At 50.4% G+C, this 22,083-nt stretch overlaps 9 protein-coding genes across 9 annotated transcripts; 5 read left to right on the forward strand and 4 right to left on the reverse strand.

Annotated features, from left to right (window-relative positions):
- Window positions 1-310: 310 nt before the first annotated feature.
- Window positions 311-1,273, reverse strand: MIND_00724400 (uncharacterized protein; the record flags this gene model as incomplete). The annotated part of the gene is made up of 6 exons (XM_037363945.1): window positions 311-364; window positions 419-571; window positions 625-673; window positions 724-821; window positions 870-1,202; window positions 1,256-1,273. 6 exons carry the CDS (start codon window positions 1,271-1,273, stop codon window positions 311-313), a joined length of 705 nt encoding a protein of 234 aa, XP_037219589.1.
- Window positions 1,274-1,442: 169 nt separating this feature from the next.
- Window positions 1,443-3,611, forward strand: MIND_00724500 (CRG1 protein; the record flags this gene model as incomplete). The annotated part of the gene is made up of 5 exons (XM_037363946.1): window positions 1,443-1,514; window positions 1,566-1,657; window positions 1,809-2,565; window positions 2,615-3,364; window positions 3,414-3,611. 5 exons carry the CDS (start codon window positions 1,443-1,445, stop codon window positions 3,609-3,611), a joined length of 1,869 nt encoding a protein of 622 aa, XP_037219590.1.
- A 481-nt stretch (window positions 3,612-4,092) lies between these two features.
- On the forward strand, window positions 4,093-5,625 carry MIND_00724600 (SGNH-hydro domain-containing protein; the record flags this gene model as incomplete). Its single annotated transcript, XM_037363947.1, has 9 exons — window positions 4,093-4,244; window positions 4,296-4,557; window positions 4,614-4,682; window positions 4,735-4,839; window positions 4,894-4,944; window positions 4,996-5,214; window positions 5,265-5,332; window positions 5,384-5,464; window positions 5,517-5,625. Exons 1-9 carry the CDS (start codon window positions 4,096-4,098, stop codon window positions 5,623-5,625), a joined length of 1,113 nt encoding a protein of 370 aa, XP_037219591.1. The 5' UTR covers window positions 4,093-4,095.
- Window positions 5,626-5,653: 28 nt separating this feature from the next.
- Window positions 5,654-8,002, reverse strand: MIND_00724700 (uncharacterized protein; the record flags this gene model as incomplete). The annotated part of the gene is made up of 17 exons (XM_037363948.1): window positions 5,654-5,798; window positions 5,848-5,855; window positions 5,910-5,959; window positions 6,011-6,189; window positions 6,237-6,350; window positions 6,397-6,502; window positions 6,553-6,662; window positions 6,722-6,853; window positions 6,905-6,942; window positions 6,997-7,018; window positions 7,063-7,138; window positions 7,193-7,300; window positions 7,357-7,441; window positions 7,490-7,500; window positions 7,541-7,581; window positions 7,632-7,653; window positions 7,699-8,002. The coding sequence occupies 17 exons, from the start codon at window positions 8,000-8,002 to the stop codon at window positions 5,654-5,656; spliced, it is 1,551 nt and encodes a 516-aa protein (XP_037219592.1).
- Window positions 8,003-8,446: 444 nt separating this feature from the next.
- On the forward strand, window positions 8,447-9,589 carry MIND_00724800 (Sterol metabolism-related protein; the record flags this gene model as incomplete). Its single annotated transcript, XM_037363949.1, has 7 exons — window positions 8,447-8,507; window positions 8,564-8,636; window positions 8,687-8,951; window positions 9,001-9,075; window positions 9,121-9,188; window positions 9,235-9,328; window positions 9,383-9,589. 7 exons carry the CDS (start codon window positions 8,447-8,449, stop codon window positions 9,587-9,589), a joined length of 843 nt encoding a protein of 280 aa, XP_037219593.1.
- Window positions 9,590-9,807: 218 nt separating this feature from the next.
- On the reverse strand, window positions 9,808-10,438 carry MIND_00724900 (uncharacterized protein; the record flags this gene model as incomplete). Its single annotated transcript, XM_037363950.1, has 4 exons — window positions 9,808-9,993; window positions 10,047-10,088; window positions 10,143-10,206; window positions 10,251-10,438. 4 exons carry the CDS (start codon window positions 10,436-10,438, stop codon window positions 9,808-9,810), a joined length of 480 nt encoding a protein of 159 aa, XP_037219594.1.
- A 1,291-nt stretch (window positions 10,439-11,729) lies between these two features.
- Window positions 11,730-16,275, forward strand: MIND_00725000 (uncharacterized protein; the record flags this gene model as incomplete). Its single annotated transcript, XM_037363951.1, has 10 exons — window positions 11,730-12,285; window positions 12,342-14,381; window positions 14,426-14,711; window positions 14,763-14,968; window positions 15,013-15,200; window positions 15,250-15,421; window positions 15,478-15,602; window positions 15,655-15,897; window positions 15,945-16,034; window positions 16,081-16,275. 10 exons carry the CDS (start codon window positions 11,730-11,732, stop codon window positions 16,273-16,275), a joined length of 4,101 nt encoding a protein of 1,366 aa, XP_037219595.1.
- Window positions 16,276-16,460: 185 nt separating this feature from the next.
- MIND_00725100 (uncharacterized protein) lies at window positions 16,461-19,305 on the reverse strand (the record flags this gene model as incomplete). The annotated part of the gene is made up of 7 exons (XM_037363952.1): window positions 16,461-17,629; window positions 17,681-17,844; window positions 17,869-18,527; window positions 18,575-18,836; window positions 18,887-18,962; window positions 19,014-19,045; window positions 19,097-19,305. 7 exons carry the CDS (start codon window positions 19,303-19,305, stop codon window positions 16,461-16,463), a joined length of 2,571 nt encoding a protein of 856 aa, XP_037219596.1.
- Window positions 19,306-19,935: 630 nt separating this feature from the next.
- On the forward strand, window positions 19,936-22,031 carry MIND_00725200 (Activator of Hsp70 and Hsp90 chaperones; the record flags this gene model as incomplete). The annotated part of the gene is made up of 8 exons (XM_037363953.1): window positions 19,936-19,944; window positions 19,998-20,177; window positions 20,233-20,398; window positions 20,445-20,569; window positions 20,617-20,654; window positions 20,705-21,078; window positions 21,129-21,611; window positions 21,667-22,031. 8 exons carry the CDS (start codon window positions 19,936-19,938, stop codon window positions 22,029-22,031), a joined length of 1,740 nt encoding a protein of 579 aa, XP_037219597.1.
- Between the last annotated feature and the right edge of the window lie 52 nt (window positions 22,032-22,083).

Consider the following 22,083-nt stretch of genomic DNA (forward strand, 5'->3'; position numbering starts at 1 on the left):
GATCGGGTACAGTCCTCTAAGCGAATGTGAAAATTGAGCCGTTCGCCGGGGCACTGATGGTTAGATGTAGCCAAAGCCAACTCACAGAGAATCACAGAGAGCAAGCTCTGAGGATAGGAAATAGTCGTTTGGGGTTGCGCAACTTGATAGGCTATTATTCGTTGTAAGTGTACCGACATCCAGGTGTGCGTGAGAACTTGAATAGGATAAAACCGCCGACAGAAACCATCATCAAAGACGGTCCGAAGTACTCTCTTGTTTCCCCCCAGAAGAGTAAAAAATATCGGGCATCAGACAGCCACATAATCTTTCACTCTTTACTCGACACTATTCCCTCCACAACTTGTATAATCCGGTGTTGACGCTGTCAGAGACTTGCTATTAGTGATCTTCTGAGTGGGGGCAAGCAGAGTCTTGCCTCTCTATCGCTCTTCTCTGTTGTCAGAAACATAGAAGGAAGCCCTAATTGAGCCAGGGTCGTCTGCTGCTTGGCTACCAACGCGTCCCAGGCTGGCAAAGCGCGGTCGGAATCAAACTGCTTCAGTTCCTTCTCATACGCGCGTGAGATCATCTGTAGTTATGTTAAGTAAGAAGAGACGAGGCGGTTACGGATGAGAGAGCGACCTCGGCTTCGTGCTTGGAAACGCCGCCGTTGGCCCCGATTAACTGAGCTCTGTTGCGTGTCACGTGAGGAGAAAAAAAAAAACCACGACAAGTACGTACTTCGTTTTGGCAACTTGGACTTTTGATTCATACTTGGAACGAATGGAGACGCGCTCTGACCACAAGTCACGTTCCAACTTATTTTGTTCCTGTTGCAACTGGGAGCTGCTTGGTCAGACATGGATTGAAGGTGACGAAACGCGTACGTTCTCGATAGCCGACAATATCTTAGGGTCGTCAGAGAGTTGAGCGAGTCGTGGCAAGGCTTGCTGAAACGTCAAATGTCTCAGATCTGTCTCGGGCGTGGTTTGAACAGGAATTGGCGGCGGAGATGGCTCAATGGGAGCTGGTCTGGGAGTTGGCTCTGACTGGACGCCAGAATTATTCAGTTGAGAAAGTAATGATGCGACTGAGGGCAAATTTGACACGGCCGAGTCAGAGTCAGACTGAGCTTCCACAGCTGTTGACTGATTATTTGCAGTCTGCCATGCATGGGAAGCACGGAGACGGTCGAGAATAGCGCGAACGCTTTCAGAATCCTAAGTTGCAACGATTTTGATTAGCTTGTAGTTGCCGAGGCAAGAGCAGCTACATTGATACTCGTGGACATGGGGAGCTAATGTGCGGAGAGGGGCAACACGAGGCACGGTAACGGTTGGGTGATTTGATGCCTTCAAATCAGGGTGTGACTTGTGACCACCCTCTTCCCAGCGTCTGCACGGCGACGGGCCTGTTCCTTTTTCATTTCTTTCTCCACTGTGCCGTCTCTCTCGCCCAAGATGCCTCAAGATGACCCAGGCACCTCCTCCCACATGATGAAGACCACCAAGCGCGGTAGACCATATCTCAAGGTTCGTCAGCGTTGCCGTCGTCATTGACCCCCCTTGTTCATCTTCAACCAGGACACCCTCGACCTTTTCGCTACTCTAATTGTTTCCCTCCAGCTAGGGCCGCACAAACAATTCTTCAAAACTTTCCCCAATTCCTTTTCGACGTATGCTCCTCGTGCTCTTACCGCTTGGGGGGGGGGGGGGGGGGGGGGGGGGGGGGGGGGGGGGGGGGGGGGGGGGGGGGGGGGGGGGGGGGGGGGGGGGGGGGGGGGGGGGGGGGGGGGGGGGGGGGGGTCTCCGCTAATTTGTCTCCAGCGATGAAGCCGCCCAGAACCTTGCCTCACTCAAATTTTCTCAGTCTAACAGGGGACCTGACCCGAGGGAACCCTCTCGAGTTGTAACGACCACAACGACAACTACCTTTTCGATGACCCGCGACATGGCGAAGGCAATGAGCCAACATTTCATGGATGCACGCCTGATAGAGAACGCAACCGACCCATCCTCCAATCTCTTCAAAGAGCGTGGTGTCTACGTTCTCACTCCCAAGGGCCTCCATGTCCTTGAGCGGTTCATCAGCAAGAACGGCATCAACGCCGACCATCTTCAATCCGTGTTTGTTTCACAACCCATTTGTATCAAACTTCTCCACCTCGAACGACGGTCCACAGACGACGAAATTATCGTTACCCAGTCCGTCATAACTGCTCTTTTCCGTCGCTTTGTTGGTCGCCAACCCAATTACCCCTCTTCCACCAACCCTCCCGTGGACCCGTTCCAAAAGTACAATGAACGCTCCAAAGGTGTTCCACTGATGGATGTAAACGACCGTGCACAGGCGTTACAAGGAAAGAGTCAGGCGCTCCATAAATACTCGTTTGCTGCTATCACAGCCCTTGAGTGGCTTTGCGACTTCACTTCGGTCGTTGGGCGTGAAGAGGCTGCCGAAATGGCTGCCCAATTTGTGCGTTTTGGCCTCATCACCCTTGTCAGTGACAAGCGCAAGAACAACGACTCTGCGATCATTTTCACCGTTCGTGGGTCTGCTCCAGGTGGTAACTCGCCTGTCAGCGTACGTCTACCATTATCCTGTCCTCACTGTCTGTCTCACTCTTTCTTAGCAACATGGCGAGTTCCGATGCACGGCCAAAGCGATCTACAAGGTGACAGATGAAGGTCGTCGTGTTGCACACTGGGATTCCTCACGTGGTGCCCACGACTCGCCCAATGCCTCTTCTGCCAACCTCAGTACTTCGCGGTCCTCGATGGAAGACTCGGAGCATGTCAACAAGAAGCCCACTGATGCCAAGATTCATCGTCGCATATCGATCGCCGAGAAACTCAACTACGAGGCTCACAAAGGTGGCAAGGAGAGCAACACTGACCGTCTGAAATATATTTTGGATGATCCTGCTCTCCGGTCGTTGTTCCGAGAATTCCTCAAGGGAAATTTCTGCGAGGAAAACTTGTCGTTCTGGCTTGAGGTAGAGGACTTCAAGCGCAAGTTCAACATCACTTCCAGTGCGATTGCTGTTGCGCCGACTGCCGGCAAGCCTGCAAGAGGGACGCCAGGGCAGGCAGCGATGGAGAAGCATCACGAAACTCTCATCAACACGGCCTTCTTCATCTACAACAAGTATCTGGCACCATCGAGTCAATGCGAGCTCAATATCGACCACGGTCTTCGCAACGAGCTGTCCAAGTATCTGGAGGACGTCGTAACAAGCATGACCGGCAAGGTCTTCCAGGGTCAAGTTGATCCAGAGCAAGCAAATGCATTCAATGCCACGCAGCTCCAGACGATGATTAGGCTATATGAACGTATCCAGACACACGTTTTCCGTTTGATGGCGACAGACTCAGTTCCCAAGGTTCGTCGTCTGGTATTCATTTTAATTTTTCCGCTGATTGCCTCCTCAGTTCATCAAGACGCCCAAGTTCCTTGCTGTCCGCAACTGGGTTGAAGATTTGGAGGCCAATGATGACAGCATCCGCATGCTACCCACCAACCCATCATCTCCCCCTGGCCTTGCAGAAGAGCAGGGGGGTGCCTACATCACGATCTCTCAACAGGCGAGTGAGCGTGAACACAGACTATTCGCCGGCCCTGCTTCATAGTCTGCTTCACCCTTCTCCTCTCTCTCTAGCATGGGTCTCGGACGGCTTCGGGTCTCACATTGTTACTTATGCGCATCTTTCCCATTTTTCCTTGACATTGCTTCTTCTCACGTTGTATCCTCTGCCCTGCGGGTCCTTCACTTCATAATCTCGCCGCATCACTTCAGCTCGGCCACCTTTTTCTTCTTCTGGCTGATATCGCACTCTTCTCTACCACAACCTCGTCCTCTCCGCTGAAAGTAGCCTGTAATCTACTATCTTACCGTATGGGGTTGGCTCCCTGCTAATGCAACTGTCATAAAATACTAGTAGTGTATGGTCTGCAAAAACATGCTTCTGTTAGTCTTCCGACTCTTCGCCTGCTTACCATCATGACTGACAAACCTATGGTGTCTTGCCACTGACTTCGGCGAATAATCGGTTGCCTCCAGTCGACTCATGATTCCTTCTGCGCTTTCTTAAATACTCATGCTTGCTGTGGTGGATGCTCATCCTATCAGCAATGCGTCTTCCGGTTCAAGTTCTGGTCATCGCCTCCTATCTTGGAACTCTCTCTGCTGCTACCACAATCAAGAACAGTAATCCGCTCATATTCTATCATGGACGATGGGATGAATCTCCTGGGACATGGTGGTAAGCATGATGGCTGAACAAACTTGAAACCGCATCTCAACTGGGCGTCAGGGCTGGCTCAGGTTTCAAACTGAACGTTAAAAACCTCAAGTCAATGACTTTGAACTTGGGTGTACATACGACCCAGCCGCTAGCATCTATCGGCGTTTCGGTTGACTACGGGGAATTCAATACCGTGAACGTTTCCGCAGGCGCTAATTCCATACCGTTGAGCGACTTCGTCTCCGGGAAGAATCAACAAACCGTCGTGAGAGTTAACGCAGAGGGCTGGCAGAATAATCGAATAAACTTGGAGAGTATAATCCTCAACAAGGTGAGCCACGATCTACATACCACTCTCAGGCTGGTCGTTGGCTTGACACTCAGTAGGGCGCCGAGTTGTTGCCGTATCGTCCCTCTAACATCGCGTTTCAATTTATTGGCGACTCTCTCTCAGCTGTAAGTTCAGTTCAACTCACGCACGGGGTACGGTAGCCAATATGTGACCTAGGGACAATTCCTTGACAAAGGCGTTGATCAAGCCTGGCCATTCCTTGTGGGTGAAGCTTTCAAAGCCGAGCATGTTATATGTGCTCAACCAGGAGCCGCTTTGACGGTCAGCCAAGATCCCTTTTGCTACGTATACTCCGTTTGTTGAAGCAACGCTCAGGACATTTTCTCTTATGGAAACGTCCACGGAGTTTCTTACCAGTTTTTCCGGGTGAGATTCCGGACCGAAATTGCTGCAAACCATGCACTGATACTGGTGTAGACGGAAGACACTGGCTACTACTACACAGCGGACCATAACTTCACGACTTCCTGGAACTTTGCAAAGGACAGGCCTACGCCGACTCATCTTGTGATCCATATCGGAGCCAACGACGCCTCCCAGAATGTCACCGCCAGTCAATTCGTGCAAGTTTACGAGTCATTTATTGCTCGCCTTCGTACCGTCTACCACAACCAGCCAATCTTCGTTTTCACGCCGGTGGGGCCGTTTGTTCTCGACTTTGTCCGCTAGTAAACTCACATGACTAGTGGGGCTGGCCGAGCTCCGATGGAAGCATCTCACAGTACTATCAAGGCCAATACCAAGAGATCGTCGAGTAGGTCCACATCGTTATCTGATATCAGAAAGCTGATGGGACCCATATCAGCTCCCGCCATAAGCAAGGAGACCATGCAGTGTTCCTCGTAGACACCACAGGCTGGGTACAGTTCGCAGATGTCTTCCCAGAGTTCGCAAGCTTTCTTTTTTGGAGCCACACTACGTCGCTGACAGATCTTAAGCAACGTCCATCCAAATGTGGCCGGCCACCAAAAGATCGCAAAGGAATTCCAAAGTTGGTTGGAAGGCTGGGGTCTCAGGCCGAATGCGCATTGGCCAGTTATGGTCTAGTCATTCGATGCACGTAAACACAGACGCTTCAAGTCGTATATTTGAATGTGAGGCTTTGGTTCCCTTTCTCATGCACCAGACGGTCTTCGGCGGCTTTCTCGTCTTCAGAGAGTGCGGCATACTCTCGCTCGCGTTTCCTGTTCAAGTGCTTGTAGTAATATTTTTGAACGATCCTTGTTTCGAGTCAGCTTTGGGTATACAAGACCATTAGACGAAACTAACCACATTATCTGGTTGGAAAGGTGATTTGAGATCATGTCCAGCTTAGAACATCAGGGACGCACGGTAGTGAAGCCTGCGATAGCAATGTTGGCCGAGTTGCCACGTTTGAAGACTGTAAATCAATCAGCCAACAGAAACTAGCCCAGGAGTCTTTTGTGGGTACACGGTGCGTCGGATGCTTGGTATATTTGAGAAGCCCAGACACCGTATATATTCGCCGCAAAGATGACCGCTCCAGAAGCTACAGTTCGCTTTCCGATGCTCCCTGTGTTTTCAGACATCCATCCGATATTCAGTGGGTGGTTGTAAGGCCAGGATGCGACAATTATAGCGCCAAAATATCTGAAGTTCGTTGGCTGGCTTGAAAGTAGAACATGGGCAAATCGCACTTGACACCCCGTGGGGCTGAATCCGGCATTGCTCGGAGAATCACCCATCCAATACACTGCCAGAAGCTGCCAAAGGCACCATGAAACCCTCGCTCCCGAACCTTGTCGCTGTGCCTTGAGAAGATGTAAGCTACATGCTTATCATCAAAAAGGTTGTTACCTTATCACCAAAATCATGATAATACACTGAAGGACGTATGGTGGGGCCGTGAGAGCATTAGACACGAAAACGTTGAAATGAAAGCTCTTGATCACGGTTGGGAGGTCTGCATCGAGCGTGAACAGTACCCTGCAAGAGTCACAAGTCAATACCCACAAGTTCCAAGTGGGTTTGTTGGGGTCAAGGTTACGTTTGTGATCAGCATGTGTCCCCATAGCCCAAGATCTTTCGCCGCATCCCAAAAATCTCGTTTAGTAGCTCGTTTCCTGAACCGAAGTCAGAAACGGCGGGCACGGAAGAGTAGCAAATATTGATGTTTTCTCACTCGTATTCTCGTTTAGATTGGTCGTCGCGAATAACGCGAGTGACTGCGATTTGAAGCTGGCGCTCGCTGAACCAAGGTTTAAAGCCCCGCAAGCCACCTGTCGTTTTTGTCACGTTCCGGGGAAGGTAGAACCTAAACTGCGTGAACTTGATCCTGCGCTCAGTGGCAAGCGCTAGCGTTTACCATATCCCAACCGCTACAACGAGAGTGATAATCCCGTCCTACGAGAAAAACTTGAGACTGAAATCAATGATGGCGACGAGGGATAGTCTCACAACGATGAATAACCATTTCCATCTGAAAGGGGTCGCCATAGCTGAGCAGAAAGTAGGTGAACATACCCTTCAAGTCCAGCACGGCCTCGCAATCGAAGCAGACCGCTCGCCATGAGACCGCTGACTGCACTAGCGATAGCCTCTGGTTTGGCATAAACAATTCCATATCATCAACCAAGTTCAACTGAGCACGAACGAGTGCCCCAGAATGCTGCTAATCGTGTCGACAGCTCCGTTCCCTTGTAAAAACTCCCCAAGTAGATCAACGTCGCTGGAATAACCCCGCCCTCCGTGACGGCAATAACTTGGGGAGAAACATGTCAATGGCACTGAGACTTGAACGACGCGAAGTTGGCTCACAGACGCGAACGGTGAGATAGCCGGCACGATCCTTGATGAGAGCATGGGCAAGAGTCACTAAACCCCAAGAGAACATTAAGATGGGCTAGAATCGTTGAACACAAGGTCATGTTTGTTTGGCTAAGCAACGTACGATCCCTAAAACTCTGTTTATGCGGGTCAATCAGATTGCAAGTAAACTCACATCGGGCTGGGCCCACTATCTTTGCCATCACAGCTCCAGAACTGTAGTGGCACAACTATGTCAATTGCTAATTGTTGCGAGAGTAACTAACAAGCTGAACAAAGAAAAGAAGACTAAATAAATTAAGTCAACAGGCCAGAGCTAAGACGAATTCAAACCAGAGTAGATCGCAGTTGCAGTGTTGACTGTGTCTATGGTGAAGCCGAGATCTCCAGGTAGGTTGTCCGAGATGGCATTAGAATTGTTGGTGCGGTCCATGTTGAGGACAAAGGTCGTCAGTAAAATGACTGGGAGAAGGCGACGATCAAGGATACGGATGACCGCACTCTTTTCCTGGGGAGTGTAGTCGAGATCCTTGACAAAGTATCGTGGGTCTGTCGAATTCGCCGTTTGCGTCTCCGTCCAGACGGTGGTCTGTTCAGCATTCTTTTCCTCCGACTCTGTAGAATTGCGCAATGACATGAAGCTAGAAAGCAAGAGACCGGAGTTGCCACTGCCGTATCGTACGCTTCTGAGTTATTTATCGTCGCATTCGAAGTTCACCATCCCGCAAAGGCATTGCGCAATGTTCGCAGGACTGTGAAAGGCTATTTATATGGTGCTGATGAGGGCTGGGAGAAATCGAATCGTCCAATTCTATGTCGTATGCGTCGAGAACAAACAGACTTGAGAAGGCGATTTGACTGTCAGGGTAACGTTGACATCAAATTAACGAGGTGACATTCTATTGCGCCTTCATCTGCGGCCAGCGCGCAAAATGAGCGGGATTGTCCAGGGCAAACCCAGGCTGGCGAATCCAGATCACCAGAAAAATTGTGTCAGGAACAAGGAATTTCATGTTCACGTGATTTTGACGCGCTCTCCGATAACGACGTGTCACTCTCCACACGCTCTTCCATCTCAACCATGTCGTGGATGAGCGGACTCACTGGACAGGAGCCCGAGCGCTATGTCGTGCCCGAGAGCGGTAGGTTGCCTCCGAGGCTACCCATTTTAGAGACAACTAACATAACTCATCCACAGAGCCTAAGGTTGCAGATCCTCATATTCCTGACCGGATGGTATCAGCGAAAAAAGCCAACCAACCATTTTTAGCGTCCGATTCTTCCTTCCAAGAAGCTTCACTCGGCATTAACTCTCCTTCAGCTATAAAGAATACCGTGAACAACAGGAACGATTGCACCAGGAGTGGTTAGAGAAGAAGAAGATTCGTGACGACAAGATTGCCCGTGGAGAGCCTGTGGGACCTCTACCACCAGACCCCACTCAACCCGTCGAAGTGGGGCTTGTTGGGCTCCTGAAATTCCTTCTCTATGTGCTTGTCGGCGGCGCCCTATTAGGAAAATTCATTACTGGAAGCTATACTTGGGAGTACGAGACGCAATTCGACAAACTCAAGCAGTTCTGGCCTGTGCGTGCCCATTACATCGATTGACACGCTCTCATGCCTCCAAACATAGACGGACCAGCGCTTATTCTCGGAACGACTACTGAGCGAGTACACCGGCCAATACGGGAAGCCGACTTATCTGGCGGTACGTTTCTCTGTGCGGCCATGTCCAATTTCTCATTATTGTTAGATTGACGGCGACGTATATGATGTGAGCAAGGGAAAGGCCTATCAACCCGGCGGTTCCTACCATTTCATGTTAGTTCTCTTGTGAACGTTTTTGAGGGCTTACGATGACATCTAGGACTGGCATCGATGCTGCGAGGGCATTTGGGACTGGATGCTTCGAAACCCACAGGACGCATGATTTGCGTGGACTGTCCTACAAGGAATGGGAGGTACGCTGAACCTGGGCTTGCATTATTTCCACGCTGACAAAAAAACTGATGCAGGGAGTGCTCCATTGGAAACAGTTTTTCGCTAAGCACAAAGACTATCCCAAAGTTGGCAGGGTCTCTCATCGTCCAATTGATCCAGCCAGTCCCATCCCGGATCATTGTGATCCAAGCAAGCAGGAGCAGTCATTGCGAGAGGGAGCTGAACGCGAGGAAGCTCAGCGACGAGCTGCCCGAAGAGCTTCAGGAAGGGATGAGTTATAGGGTCTGTTTATCGTGTAATTCATTTGTTATCTAAAAACTACAGTATTCCCAAGTTCCTGGCATATATTTCTCAGTAGCAACATCAAGGCCGAGGTGACCCCAGACACCGCAAAAAGTTGCGAACGATCACGAAATCACAGGTGTTTGCGTCTACCAGAGAATGAAACGGAGCATCGCGATTTGCGAATTTTCCAATCACAACATTGCCTGAAGACAGGTCAGATATGGTCATCCCAAGTCAGAGCTAGACCTCGCCAGGCAGCATGAGCCTTGAAATGCGAGCCTTGAATGGTACGGATATTAGCGTTGACAGCAAAGGCAGAGCCATCTTGGGACCCGAGGGGATAAAAGAGAATGTAGGGTTGACTTAATTGCTTGTCGAGGCCGTCTAGAGAGTCGATAATCTAAGAGACTTGCAATCAGCAATCAGTTGGCGCGTAGCAGTTCAGGTACAAACGATGTAGTCCCAGGACTTGCCGCCAATAGTTGTTGGAGCAATCTTGCGTTGTCATATTAGAACGTACAGGTATGGACCAGTAGTAGATGGACTGACTAAATCCATATATACCTCAGGATGAGGTATTCGTGGCCCTGACTCGGTCGAAAAGGCGAATGGACTATGCAGGTTTCAGCGCAAACAAGAATACCCGTTTCAGAATACCTGGTCATGATTTCAACGAGAGACATAATCGGACCGTGACGACCTGAACTGGCGTTATAGCTGGGGTGAGTGGCAGGAGGGCACTCCCTTTGATCAGCCGGTAGTAAAATGCCCTTGACGCGACGCGGCTGAGTGGGCTGGGTGGCAGGTGCCGGTAAAGGATTGCGAACTTGAATGCGGTGCATCATCTTGGTGAGACGACGCGCAAGTTGAAGTTCTTATATGAACGGTGAGGGAAACGAGGTGTGAGTGCATTGCCATGATTGATTATTAGTGACTCCCAGACGGTCTTCGAGGGACAATCGCGTTAATACGAGGTTAGAAGGATCGAGATGCTGAACGACATAGATGACGGCGGGAAGAAAAGAAAACGAGTTGCGACAGGTGCAGCGAGGACAATTTCGGGGTTCTAACCCAATTGCGGCAGCAAGAACAGCTTGCAGCAATGAAGTTGTAGATTCGAGGCACCTTCCAGTGGTTGGTAATAACTTGGTATTATTATTACTTGGACATGGCAAAGTGCCGGATACGCATGTGTCGCGGGTGAGGGCGCAAACATAGTGATAGCTGGCCGTCGGTTGTCCTCCTCGTAGTAGCACGGCTGAGTTTCGCATAGCTCTTGGGAAAGAAATCAGAGTACTCAAAGAGAGCCAGGGTACGAAGTACCAGTGTCACGCCGTGACTACACTCACACAGTTCAAGTTGCTCTTCAAACGAAGATTCACTCATCCCTCTTTTTGACCTCCGAAAGCTCTGGCGCTGGCTTCCCCCTTCCGAGAAGAGAAGATCTGCGTCGACTATCAAAAGACCAATCAAACTACTGAACTGCTAATCAGGTAACTCGTCAGCTTTCTCAGAGTTCTATATGCTTTCCGCATGCGTTCTCTCTTCCACCGGCATGCCTATTCGACACTTACTCGATCTGGTTTGCTAGTATGCACTGCCGCGACCGCCCCCGCCTAGTCATCGCTCGATCAGTGGGTCCAGTTCCGTCTCACTGCTGTAGAGCAGCTTGTACTCTAATGAATAGTTGATCTAGATGATACGTATTTCGAGAGGTCCTAACTCGGAGACTCTATCCATATCTTTCTTCGCACTCAATCTAGCTTGAGACTACACGGTTGGTGTTTTCTCGAACCTTCCTTTGTTCACTGACAACATGAGCGCACTGACACTGGCAGTGGAACAACTCGAGAAGGTACTTGATTTCGTCAACCCAGCCGAATAGCTCACGAGAACTTTTCCTTGCTGTTCTTCCAGCTGCTAATATCTGGCCACCTGTGGGGAGCAAGACTTGGTCCCTCAAAACTTACACCTAGTTCTTCTATTAATATGTTTCACTCTACATCATGTGTGAAAATTTTAAGCATAAATGAGAGCATATTCTGTGTCTTGAAAGGTAAGTATTTTCTACCCAATACTTTCAATGATCAACGCGTGACATGGCAAGTCACGCCTCCCAACTTGACGCGACGCGCCATGGATCGTGGCCTCATTACCGCGGCCCAGCTCTCATCTCTGTTTCCTTCGTCGCAATCCACCTCAATATCCATCCAATCCTCACGCCCGTCATCTTCCCTCACAATTCCCGACGCGTCCACAATTCCCAATGAACACGCCTCTTACTCCGCCGTTCTTCACACTCCCATCACTGGTACTATTCTTCTGCGAGTACTTCATGGCGGATTTATTCTGGAGATTGTGTCCCTGTCAACAAGCGTAGCCCCCGTGCGCTTTGTTTTCCAATCCATGATTCTCTCAGCACCAGCCATATTTTTATGGGAAGCCGAACTCCACATACTGGCAGTGACCAACACTGGGTCGTTATACCGCCTCATCATTCCTGTGGACACAGCTATGAACCTTTGGGCCCGCCAGCTCCCAAATATCTCCCATTGCGAGTACCATATCAAGCACTTGGAAGGCACCTTGAGCGGTCTTGTTCACGTTCATGGCACTCATTGCATCGTGATCGGCCAGCCTGGCGGATCTATTCTCAGATTAGAGTCAGAGTATTCTGGTGATAGTGGTATTGGTACGTCGACCGAGTACAATTGTGTCCTACGTGAAGTTCAACTGATGCACCTGTAGACGAATGGAATGAAATTCCTTTTCAACACACATCCTTTCTGTCCTCCCTAACATCATTCATACCTACTCTCTCCTCCACGCCTTCAAGTGCTGCCGAAATCGTCTCCATTGCGACTCACACCTGGCCAACTGATGTCGGCCATGTTTGGACTCTTTCACGGGATCGCACTTTGCGCTTCTGGAAAGCTAAGATTGGCTGCGTTGCGACAAAATTGCTTTCATCGGTATCTGGCCGAGAAGCGAGCCCTGCTCTCAATAGTTCGACTCTACTAGAAGCCGAACGACAAACGCTTCTTCGTGTTTTCTCCACTCCAAGGAACGAAGATCATTTCTTTGTCCTTGCTTTCATCCCCACTCCTTCCTCGGCGGCTTCAGGTGGTCGATTCCAGCTCACCGACACCGCCTCTGACCAGTTTTATGATGTGGGGACAATCGAGTGCTCGAGGCACAGCGCGCATTGTCACTTACAGGATTTCATGGTCGTCGGTGAGGTTCTGTACACTCTTTGGGATCGTCAGGGTCAATCTATGGTGGAGAAAACGACGATACGGGTCGAGGAAATCATCGACAATGGGGGAACTCAGCCCATTATCTGGCAAAACTCCACTTATGCCTCTGAACCAGAGCTTACACCTGCCTACTTGGACGAACTACTTGTCTCTCCTGCTTCTCTTACTGCCAAATTCTTCGAGGCCATCATGAGACCGGGAATGTTTTCTGCGCTCACCCTACGAACCGCTATCGAACAATACTCTGATGCTTGTGCTTCTCTTCCTGGCCCACTTCCAGCCGCCCTAACAACAACCTACGCGAGTGTAGGCGAAAACATTGCCGCAGTCGTTGGTTGTACTGTCAGTCTTCAACGGGATCCTCACACCGGCGCATTGCAGCATACCAACTATTGGAGCGCATTGAAAAGAGACTGGGAGGGCTTCATCGCTCGATGCCGAGAACTCGAGCGGAGTGCCCGGTGGCCACTAGTTCTTGCAGCCAGAGGTCAAAATGATATTATCATCGTTGAAAGAGAAAGGGTCGGCGCTCTTGTATCGGAAGATGTCGCTATTCGTCTTGAACGCAATCTTAAAGAAGACCGGCTTGTTGATCCATCGCATGCAATTTTCGGAGTTCTATGGGGACTGCAGGCGAAACTAGGGACGTCCTTCATGCTCAGCCTCGAGAGCCGTTTGCTTGACATTGTTCAACAAGAAAGCGCATTCTCTTTCGCAGATATAGTTCAAGATCAGGCTGCTAGAGTTGGTTTTGAAGACCAACTTGACGACGGTGCAAAAGCCTGGATGGCAGGCCGTTTACAGACTGTGCCTGATCTTGACGGTGCTATCCGGACGGCGCTGGACATCATCGGCGGCTTTGACTCAGATGTGAAAAGAGAGGAAGATGAAGTCGAACTTCTCCTTCCGCCTCCACAGTCCGATTGGTCCAGAGCGCTTACGGCAGCATACATTACTGTCACCGTCAATGCTCGCTATGACCTTTGTCTAGCTCTACTCACATTGCTCTTCTTTTGCTCTGAGGAGTTGGACAGCTGGGATCCGGCTTTGTTGGCCGAGGTGTTTGCCGTATTTCGTGGTATCGCCGTTCTCCGCCTGATTTCTCAACAACCCACTGGTGATACTGCTGGCTCTAGCGATGGTTCGAAGAATGCCGCAGATGATGTCATCTCACGATTGCAGAATATGCAAGTTTCGCGCAGTCTACGGGGCACGCATTTCACGCCAACATATTCACTTATCCACACACTCCTCATTGGGCATCCAGACACCCTTGGCTTACCTGGGGCAGCCCATCGTTTCCTCGACTCTACAGGCTTGCTTCAGTCCATTTCTCCCGCTATGGCTACCAAGTACGAAGTCATCTTTTGTGAGCGACTGCGTACACTGGGTCAATATGCTGCTGCCGGAGAGGTTCTAACATGTCTACCGCGAACTGCTGGTGTCAATTATGTCCAAGCACGACTATACCTGAGTACACATCGACCCGATGAATCTGCTCATATACTCGAGAAGCTCGCTGGTGCTTTTTGTCAGTGGTCAGCTTACGTTATCAGTCCCGACTGACTCATCTAGCGCCAAATAATGCCCTCTCTTCAGAGGATCACGAAACATTGTACTACGTGCTTCCAACATCTGAAGCACCGGACTCCGCTTTCACCTTCTATCTCCATGCCGCGAAACTGTTTAAGGCTGCAGCGCTTGTTCAATACGAAGTCTCATTTACCCAGATGGCCTTGTCTGTTGCTCCTTTGGATGTAGACACCTCTCCACTGTGGGCAACTGTCATCAAGGGTTACACGGAGCTGAGCCTATATGATGATGCATACTCGGCCTTGGTCGCTACCCCACACGACAAAGAGTTGGTTTTCGATTTATTCATGCCGGAACGAAGGCTGACAAAATTATGCAGAAAGCGGGAAGGCGTTGGTCAGCTGGTTTACCGCATGTGCGAAGATGGTGCGGTCGAAAAGCTGGTCTCGTACAGCTTCCCCGGCTTCGCGGACGAGGTGGAAGAGGCATTAGCATTCAAGGCTCGGAATATCGACCCGCGGATCCAGCCTAGTTACTCGCGTATTCTCTACTCTTGGTATACTTTCAAAGGGAATCATCGCAGTGGTGAGTTTCGATGCTCTTTGCGAATCTGGCCAACTCCGTCTTAGCCGCTCTGGTCATGTACCAGCGCGCGCGAAAACTACAAGATATCATCGCATCGGACATAACCGCTGCACCTACTTTGGTCTCTCAACAGCTCCAGGCATTGACGATCGCCATCAACTCATTGTCCTTGGTTGCACAAAAGAACGCGTGGTTCCTATTACCCGTTTCGAGCACTGAATATGCTAGAGAAGTGAGCGCTTTTTGCAACTCTGTCAGCCTGCCTCTAAAACGCTTTCAAGCAACCACCGCACAAACGAAGAAGGCTATCCAGCCACATCCCAGAATCAAAATTTACTCCGGGCAACCATGACGTGGAGGTTGTTCCATTGTCGGAAATACAGCATGAACACGCCCTTTTATCTGCTCAAATGAATATCGTAAAGCGGGAGCCTGCACTGGCTTCATATACTGGTAAGGCTCCCCGTAGTTGGTTGCCCCGAACCAGTGTTGACCCAGTTTGATCTTAGATCTCCCCCCCGAGTCGATCGTGCTGAGGCTTGCGCAAGCTCGACAGTTCAACCTCGCAATGTCCACTGCTCACAGCCTCAAAGTTGATATGACAGACATATTTGCGCAGCTTACGACGCAGTGTGTGCGCTTATCTCGAGATCCTGATGCAGTCATGAAAGTTTTTTTTTTTCGAGGAGGCGTTATTTGTGCTTATCGTTCACTACAGGCAAGAGGACAATTCCGATTGGCTGCTAACGGACAAGGTCTCTTCGTGGCCGGGGAGCCCCGCTGACCGAGGCTGGCGCTACCTTCGACAAGTGCTCGAGAGGTATGATGGCCCGGACACAGACTATCGCTACACCAAAATAACGCTGGAAACGCTGTTGGGAACCCAAAGAACCACACCCCCGCCCCTCTGGTTAATCCACTCCCTAGAGGTATATCAAATGCTGCTTCAGCTTGATTTATTCATCTCTCTCTCTAGGAACATCACCATGAATATCTCATCCACGCCACCCTTCGGTCAGGTGACTTCGACCAATGTATAGCTCACACACTTTCCTTGATTCAAAAGGTTAGCGAGCTGCCAAACCTCGACACACGCTGACCATTCTGAATAGGCAGATTCGCGGCTTTCGCGGGACACCACCAAACACGCCGCTTCCACATGGCTGCCTTACACATTAATTGACCAAGTCTTGGTGGCTGCTGCCGGTTTGGAGCCACCTCCTCCCGGTCTTTCCCAATTGAGAGTGCAGTTGGACAATCGGCTGAAGCGGATGCAGAGGCTGACTAAAAGTAATCTTTCAGGCTGAGGTACATAGTGCAAATAAGGTTCTACTGAACACTATCGTACATTTATACTGCATAGGTTAAGCAAGAGAACAGAAGTGGGTATTATCGCTCTGCAGCGACGACGCAGCTAAAGTACAATATTGAATAAGCCATCCTATCCAGATTACCACGGAAAAAAGATTTGGAGAAAATGGTCATCATATTTTCAACGTATTTCGGGATTTGACATGTGTCGCTGTGGCGGGAGAACAGCATTTGACGGGCCTGAGCCGTTTGGCGCCTGGTCAGGACGGATCACGTCCAAGAATTGAGTCCATTCGCCTTGCCCAAAGCCGATAGCAGCGCCCCACCCTTCGTCATCAACGCCATGAGAGTATTGCGCATAACGAGGCGCTTCCGTGTAGCCCGACTGGGGTGGAGGCATGTTGTACGCTGGATATGAACCGGGTGGTCCAGGCTGGCCGTGCCCGACTACCGGAGGCGACATTTGTTGGGGTGACCGGATGTGACCTTCCGGCGAGTGTGTTGACTGGGTGTAGATTGGTGGGGGCATTGTGCGTACTGAGGAGATGTTGTTGTGCTCATATTGGGGTAGAGGATTGGGTAGAATCAACGGCGGGCTTGCCGAGTTGGTGTTGGACGGGGACGTCGTGCTGGCACGTGCACCAGGCGAGTCTCCATTGGAGCGTCGTAGTTTGTACGAGTCATGATACGGGAACGCGAGTTTGCGGACCACGCTCAGAATTTTCGCCTTTTCCTTCTCGCGAACATCTGGGGGCAGAACCGGGAAATCAGCGGAGTAGAGGGGAGCCAAGGAATGCAGTATGTTGTATCCTTTGTCGGCAACAGCCATCCCTCGATTCTGTTCTAGCGTCGTCATTGCTTTGCGAATGCTAGCGCGGAATAAACTAGCTCCAGGCTGGTCGGGATTCGTGATGAGCTGGAACGAAAAGAACATGGCTGCCGAGAAGCAGTGGAAAGGGCCCCAGTTCATGTGGCCAGGGACAGAGAATGCGGAGGTGGCCAAAAAGTCGGGTCGAGACTGCGAGGTCATGGCGATAAGTTTGTCCGCCGCATTAACTGCGATCTCCAAGCTTTGTGCGCTCTTGGAGAGTTCTCCATTGATCTTGGAAGAAGTCGGTCCCGTGCTCGCATATGGCCGATGAAGGGTGAAGCGGATGTGGTAGTATGATGTTCTGACCACAACACTCTGCACTCCAAGGCGACGGGTGGCTGGGCTGGGAGAGGCAAGATTACGTGCTAGGCGGTACTCGTCAAGATCGAGTTCTGGTGGAAGGTTGTCCATCCACTGAGTCAAGGCACGATCGTTGGCGAGGACGCTATCGTAAGGGACTGGGCGAACAGACACTGCATCTGTAGACTAAAGGTGAGGGCAGGCATGAATGCATCAGCTGATTGACAAACCATCCATAATATCGCCAAGAATGAAAGCAAGCCTGAAAAGGGCGATATTAGGCAAAAACAAACGTCCCGTTTTGTCCAATGTCGGGTCACAGTATGACGGCAGTTGTGTGTCAAAGTGGTGAGACGCGATTGAAATTGGCCGTCCAAACATGAATGCTTGCCATCTGAGCGTTGAAATTAATTATGACAAGTCCGAAGAAGATGCGAAGACTAAAACTGGCCTTTCCAGAAGAACGATATGCCACCACGCCCATCTTCGACGTTCTGCAGTATCTCGATGCATTCTCCATTTCCCAGGATCACGATGGAGACCCATCGCGGTCCCGATTGTTACTATTTCGCCCTTGGCGTGCCAAATCTCTTCACTGTCGCGCTTCGTGGTCGTCATATAATGGCAACGAATCAAGAGGAGCTCGATAAGTTCCAGACTGTAGGTTTTGACATCCGCTTGCCGACGTTGCAAAGCTGTGGTGGAGACATCGAAGTACTTGAGGCCAAGTTCTTCAGGTGTCTCAGAGTAGTTTTCAAGAAGACGATGTTGGGGAGGCAGATAGTATGTCGCTAGAGCCATGATTACGCAAGCGGTACTGAGAATAATGCGATCGGGGGAAGAACCATTCTTGTACCGTTCCCAATGGTGCATGAAGGTCGTTTGGTTCACGTGCCGATAGATCCAGTTGCAGTACTCGAAGTAGTAGGCAATTAGACCGTCGATGACATCGACCGCGGGTAACGTAGCCAGGAGGTCGCGGTCGTATTCGTGGCTCATGCCCATAGCCATTTCGTCACTGCTTGCGTCTTGACTCGCTTGACGACTGCCCGAATCGTCCGATCCTCGCGAGTCAGACTAGGGTGTGCATCAGAAAAGGGGACGGGCCAAGCAGATAGACATACCAATGGAAGTAGATGGGTTTTTGCACTGGTAGGACCGGTATACGTTCCGCCATGACTATGACTCTCCAACATGCCTGGCGCTGGAGGAGGTTGCAGTTTGTCTGAGATGTCCAGATCGAAAATTTCTTTCTTGAGAACGACAGGCGGCAGCTCGCTAGCCCGGCGCACGGCAGTATAAGGTCGCTGAGTTGGATAGATGTAGGACTCTAGGAGTGATATTGAGTGGCGTAGGCGGGCAATCTCCTGAGCAGGGTCGACGCGTCTGAGAGCGAGTTAGAGGGGGGTAGAGAGCGATAAAGATAGAAAACACACTGGTTGTCTTCAGGGCGAGCACTATAACTTCCCTCCTCTGGACCTCGACCGTCTTGGTAGCACATTGCTGATGTCCCTATCTTAGGGTTGAGCAAGTAAGACCCAGCGAAGTAGAGGAAATACGCACCACGAAGGACACACGATGAGCATGGACGGTTTCTGAGAGGAATTGTGTGAGAGAGTTGTCGTTGTTTTGTTGTTGTTACTCACCTGTCGCACTTGAGCTTGCTGTTCCTGCAAGGCTCGCAGTTTATGGCCTTGCGAGCACGTTTTGCTGGACGAGGCCCGTCTCCATTCTGGTCAGCTGGAGAAGAGCGCCCACGAACGGTTCCAGTAGTTGTAGTTGTTTTTGGAGGTTTGGGCCGCGGAGCTACTGGAGAAGTAGACGCTGTTGACGGGGAACTCTCGTCAGGCATCATCTACGCCGGCTGTTTTTAGGTCTGTGAAAAGATTTGTCTAGAGACAGACAGCGAACACTGACCAGGCAAAACCCAGTGGAAGTGGGTGAACGACGGAAGGGGAGTCCCGGAGTCTTGGTAGAATGGATATAAGCAATGCAATTTTAGTCCCTGTGGTCCGTGATGGCATTTTTCGGCCATGTCATGCCGATAAACATCTCAACCCTAAACAAGGCACGATTAAAAAAACATAGCTTCATCTAGTGTACTAAGTACCGCTCAGAGTCGGGAAAAAAAAAAGTAGTGGCACCAATGACAATTACATAATACTACCCTCCAGAAGTATTGAGCAAAGCTTATAACCCAAGCGAAATTAAATACCCGCAAAGTACGCAGAGGGAAGAAGAACCCTTCGCTATTGGGAATGTAGGCAATTTCCAGTCTCTAGTGCCATCATGATGTCGCGGTGGGACGCGCCAATTCAAATAAATGGCGCATGGGAGTCGGGAGCAGCCCGAACGCCTGAGTAAGAAGCAAAATAATGACGATATAACCCATTTCTGTTGACCGAATTGAAAGGGTCTGGAGAAATGCACACGTGATCGAGGAAAGTTCGAGACTTTCGATATCCCGTCTTTAGCTCTTTCCTCCATGGCTAGCGTGCGTACACCGCGTTTTTCTGGAGCAATGCATAATAAACACATCAAGCGCAGGCTGCAGAACTTAAAGACCTTGGCAACAAAGCGTTTGCGGCCAAGGACTACGACAAGGCTATCGATCTCTTCTCTCAGGGTATCGCCCTCGATCCAAAAAACCACGTCCTGTACTCCAATCGTAGTGCTTGCTACGCCGGTAAAAAGAACTGGGCAGAGGCCCTCAAGGATGCAGAGTCGGTAAGTCCGCAGGAAAGCAGTTAATCAAACTGTCCTCTTAATCGCCGTTTGCCAGTGTGTTTCGGTGAATCCAACATGGTCGAAGGGTTTCGCAAGGAAAGGCGCTGCGTTGCATGGTTCCAGGAGATTTGACGAGGCAATTGTCGCCTATGAGGAGGGTTTGAAGCTAGAGGATAGTCCCGCGCTCCGGAAAGGGCTGAAAGAGGTCCAGGACGCGAAAGGTACGTGGTGATCAGTTGATGACTTCGAGACAATAACATTATATAGCCCTCGACGCACGGGAAGAGGCCACTGGGTTCGGAAAGATGTTCTCCGATCCTAATCTGTTTGGCAAACTGGCTGCCAACTCACGTACTCAGAAACATTTGGCAGATCCTGCCTTCGTTCAGAAAGTAAATACGAACCTCCATCCAGAACGGTTGAGTGACAATGTTCTCAGCTTCAAATGATACAACAGAACCCAGGGCTCGCAGATTCGTGAGCATTAGCTTCCTTGTCTAATCAAACACTGACGGAAACTGCGTTAGCGCGATGCAAGACCCAAGAATGATCGATGTCCTCGGTGCTTTAATGGGCATCGACATGCAGGGCTTTACGCGACCTGAAGGCTCTGATGAACTTCCACCTGGCATGTCAACTTCTCCTCCTCCCGCGAAGCCCTCTGCGCCACCCCCGACGGCCTCAACTTCCAAACCAGCACCGCCACCTCCAGAACCAGCCGAAGATGTCGAAATGACGGAAGAAGACCAGGAAGAGGCAGCGGCAAAGCGGGATGCTGAGGCGGCAAAGAAATTGGGCAGCGAGGCCTACAAGAAACGGGACTTCGCAGAAGCTGCTACCCAATTCTCGAAAGCTTGGGATCTCTGGCCAAAAGACATAACCTTCCTGACAAATCTTGGCGGTATTGAATTCCCTTCTCATTGAAAGCCATATTGTGCTAACGAACAACAGCTGTTTATTTCGAGCAAGGGGAATATGATAAGGCCATCGAGACATGTGAGAAGGCGGTTGACGAGGGACGATCGCTGAGGGCGGACTACAAGCTGATTGCCAAGGCTTACGGTCGTGTCGGGTCTGCGTTCCAGAAGAAGAACGACCTGGAGTCCGCGGTGAAATACTTCCAAAAGTCGTTATCCGAGCATCGAACTCCCGATGTGCTCAACAAACTACGTGACACTGAACGACAAAAGGCAGAAGCTGACAAAGCCGCCTACATCGACCCCGCCAAGAGCGCTACCGCTCGGGAGGAGGGCAATGTTCAATTCAAGAGCGGTGATTTCGCGAGCGCGGTCAAAAGCTACAGCGAAAGTATCAAGCGAGACCCTAGCGATGCCAGGGGCTACAACAACCGAGCAGCTGCCTACATGAAGCTGGTCGCGTTCCCAGAAGCTCTGAAGGATGTCAACGAAGCTATCAAAGTCGATTCTGAATTCAGTACATCCTTTTCTTTTTCTTTCGGTCTAAAATATTGTCTGACGATCTCCGGCAGCCAAGGCCTACATCCGAAAGTCAACGATCCTCTATTCTATGCGCGAATATACGAAGGCAATTGAAGCAGTCCAAGAAGCACGAAATCACGACCCGGAGCACAAGCACACGAAAGAAATTGCTGACCAGGAAATGAAGTGTCAACAGGCTTTGTACGCTCAGCGCGGGGAAGAGACACAAGAGCAAACGCTGGAACGGGCAATGCGTGACCCAGAGGTTGCTCAAATCATGGGTGATCCCATAATGCAACAAATTCTCCAGCAAGCGCAGGGAAATCCCGGTGCCCTCCAGGACCACATGCAGAACCCCATGATTCGTGAAAAGATCATGAAGCTCGTTAACGCTGGCATTATACGAACAGGCTGATGACCCCCATCTAACTCACATTTGTATTTCAATCCAATCCAATCAGTCTTCA

The sequence above is a fragment of the Mycena indigotica genome (assembly GCF_014461135.1).
Source record: "Mycena indigotica strain 171206Taipei chromosome Unknown Mind.scaff0006, whole genome shotgun sequence".
Lineage (NCBI taxonomy): Eukaryota > Fungi > Basidiomycota > Agaricomycetes > Agaricales > Mycenaceae > Mycena > Mycena indigotica.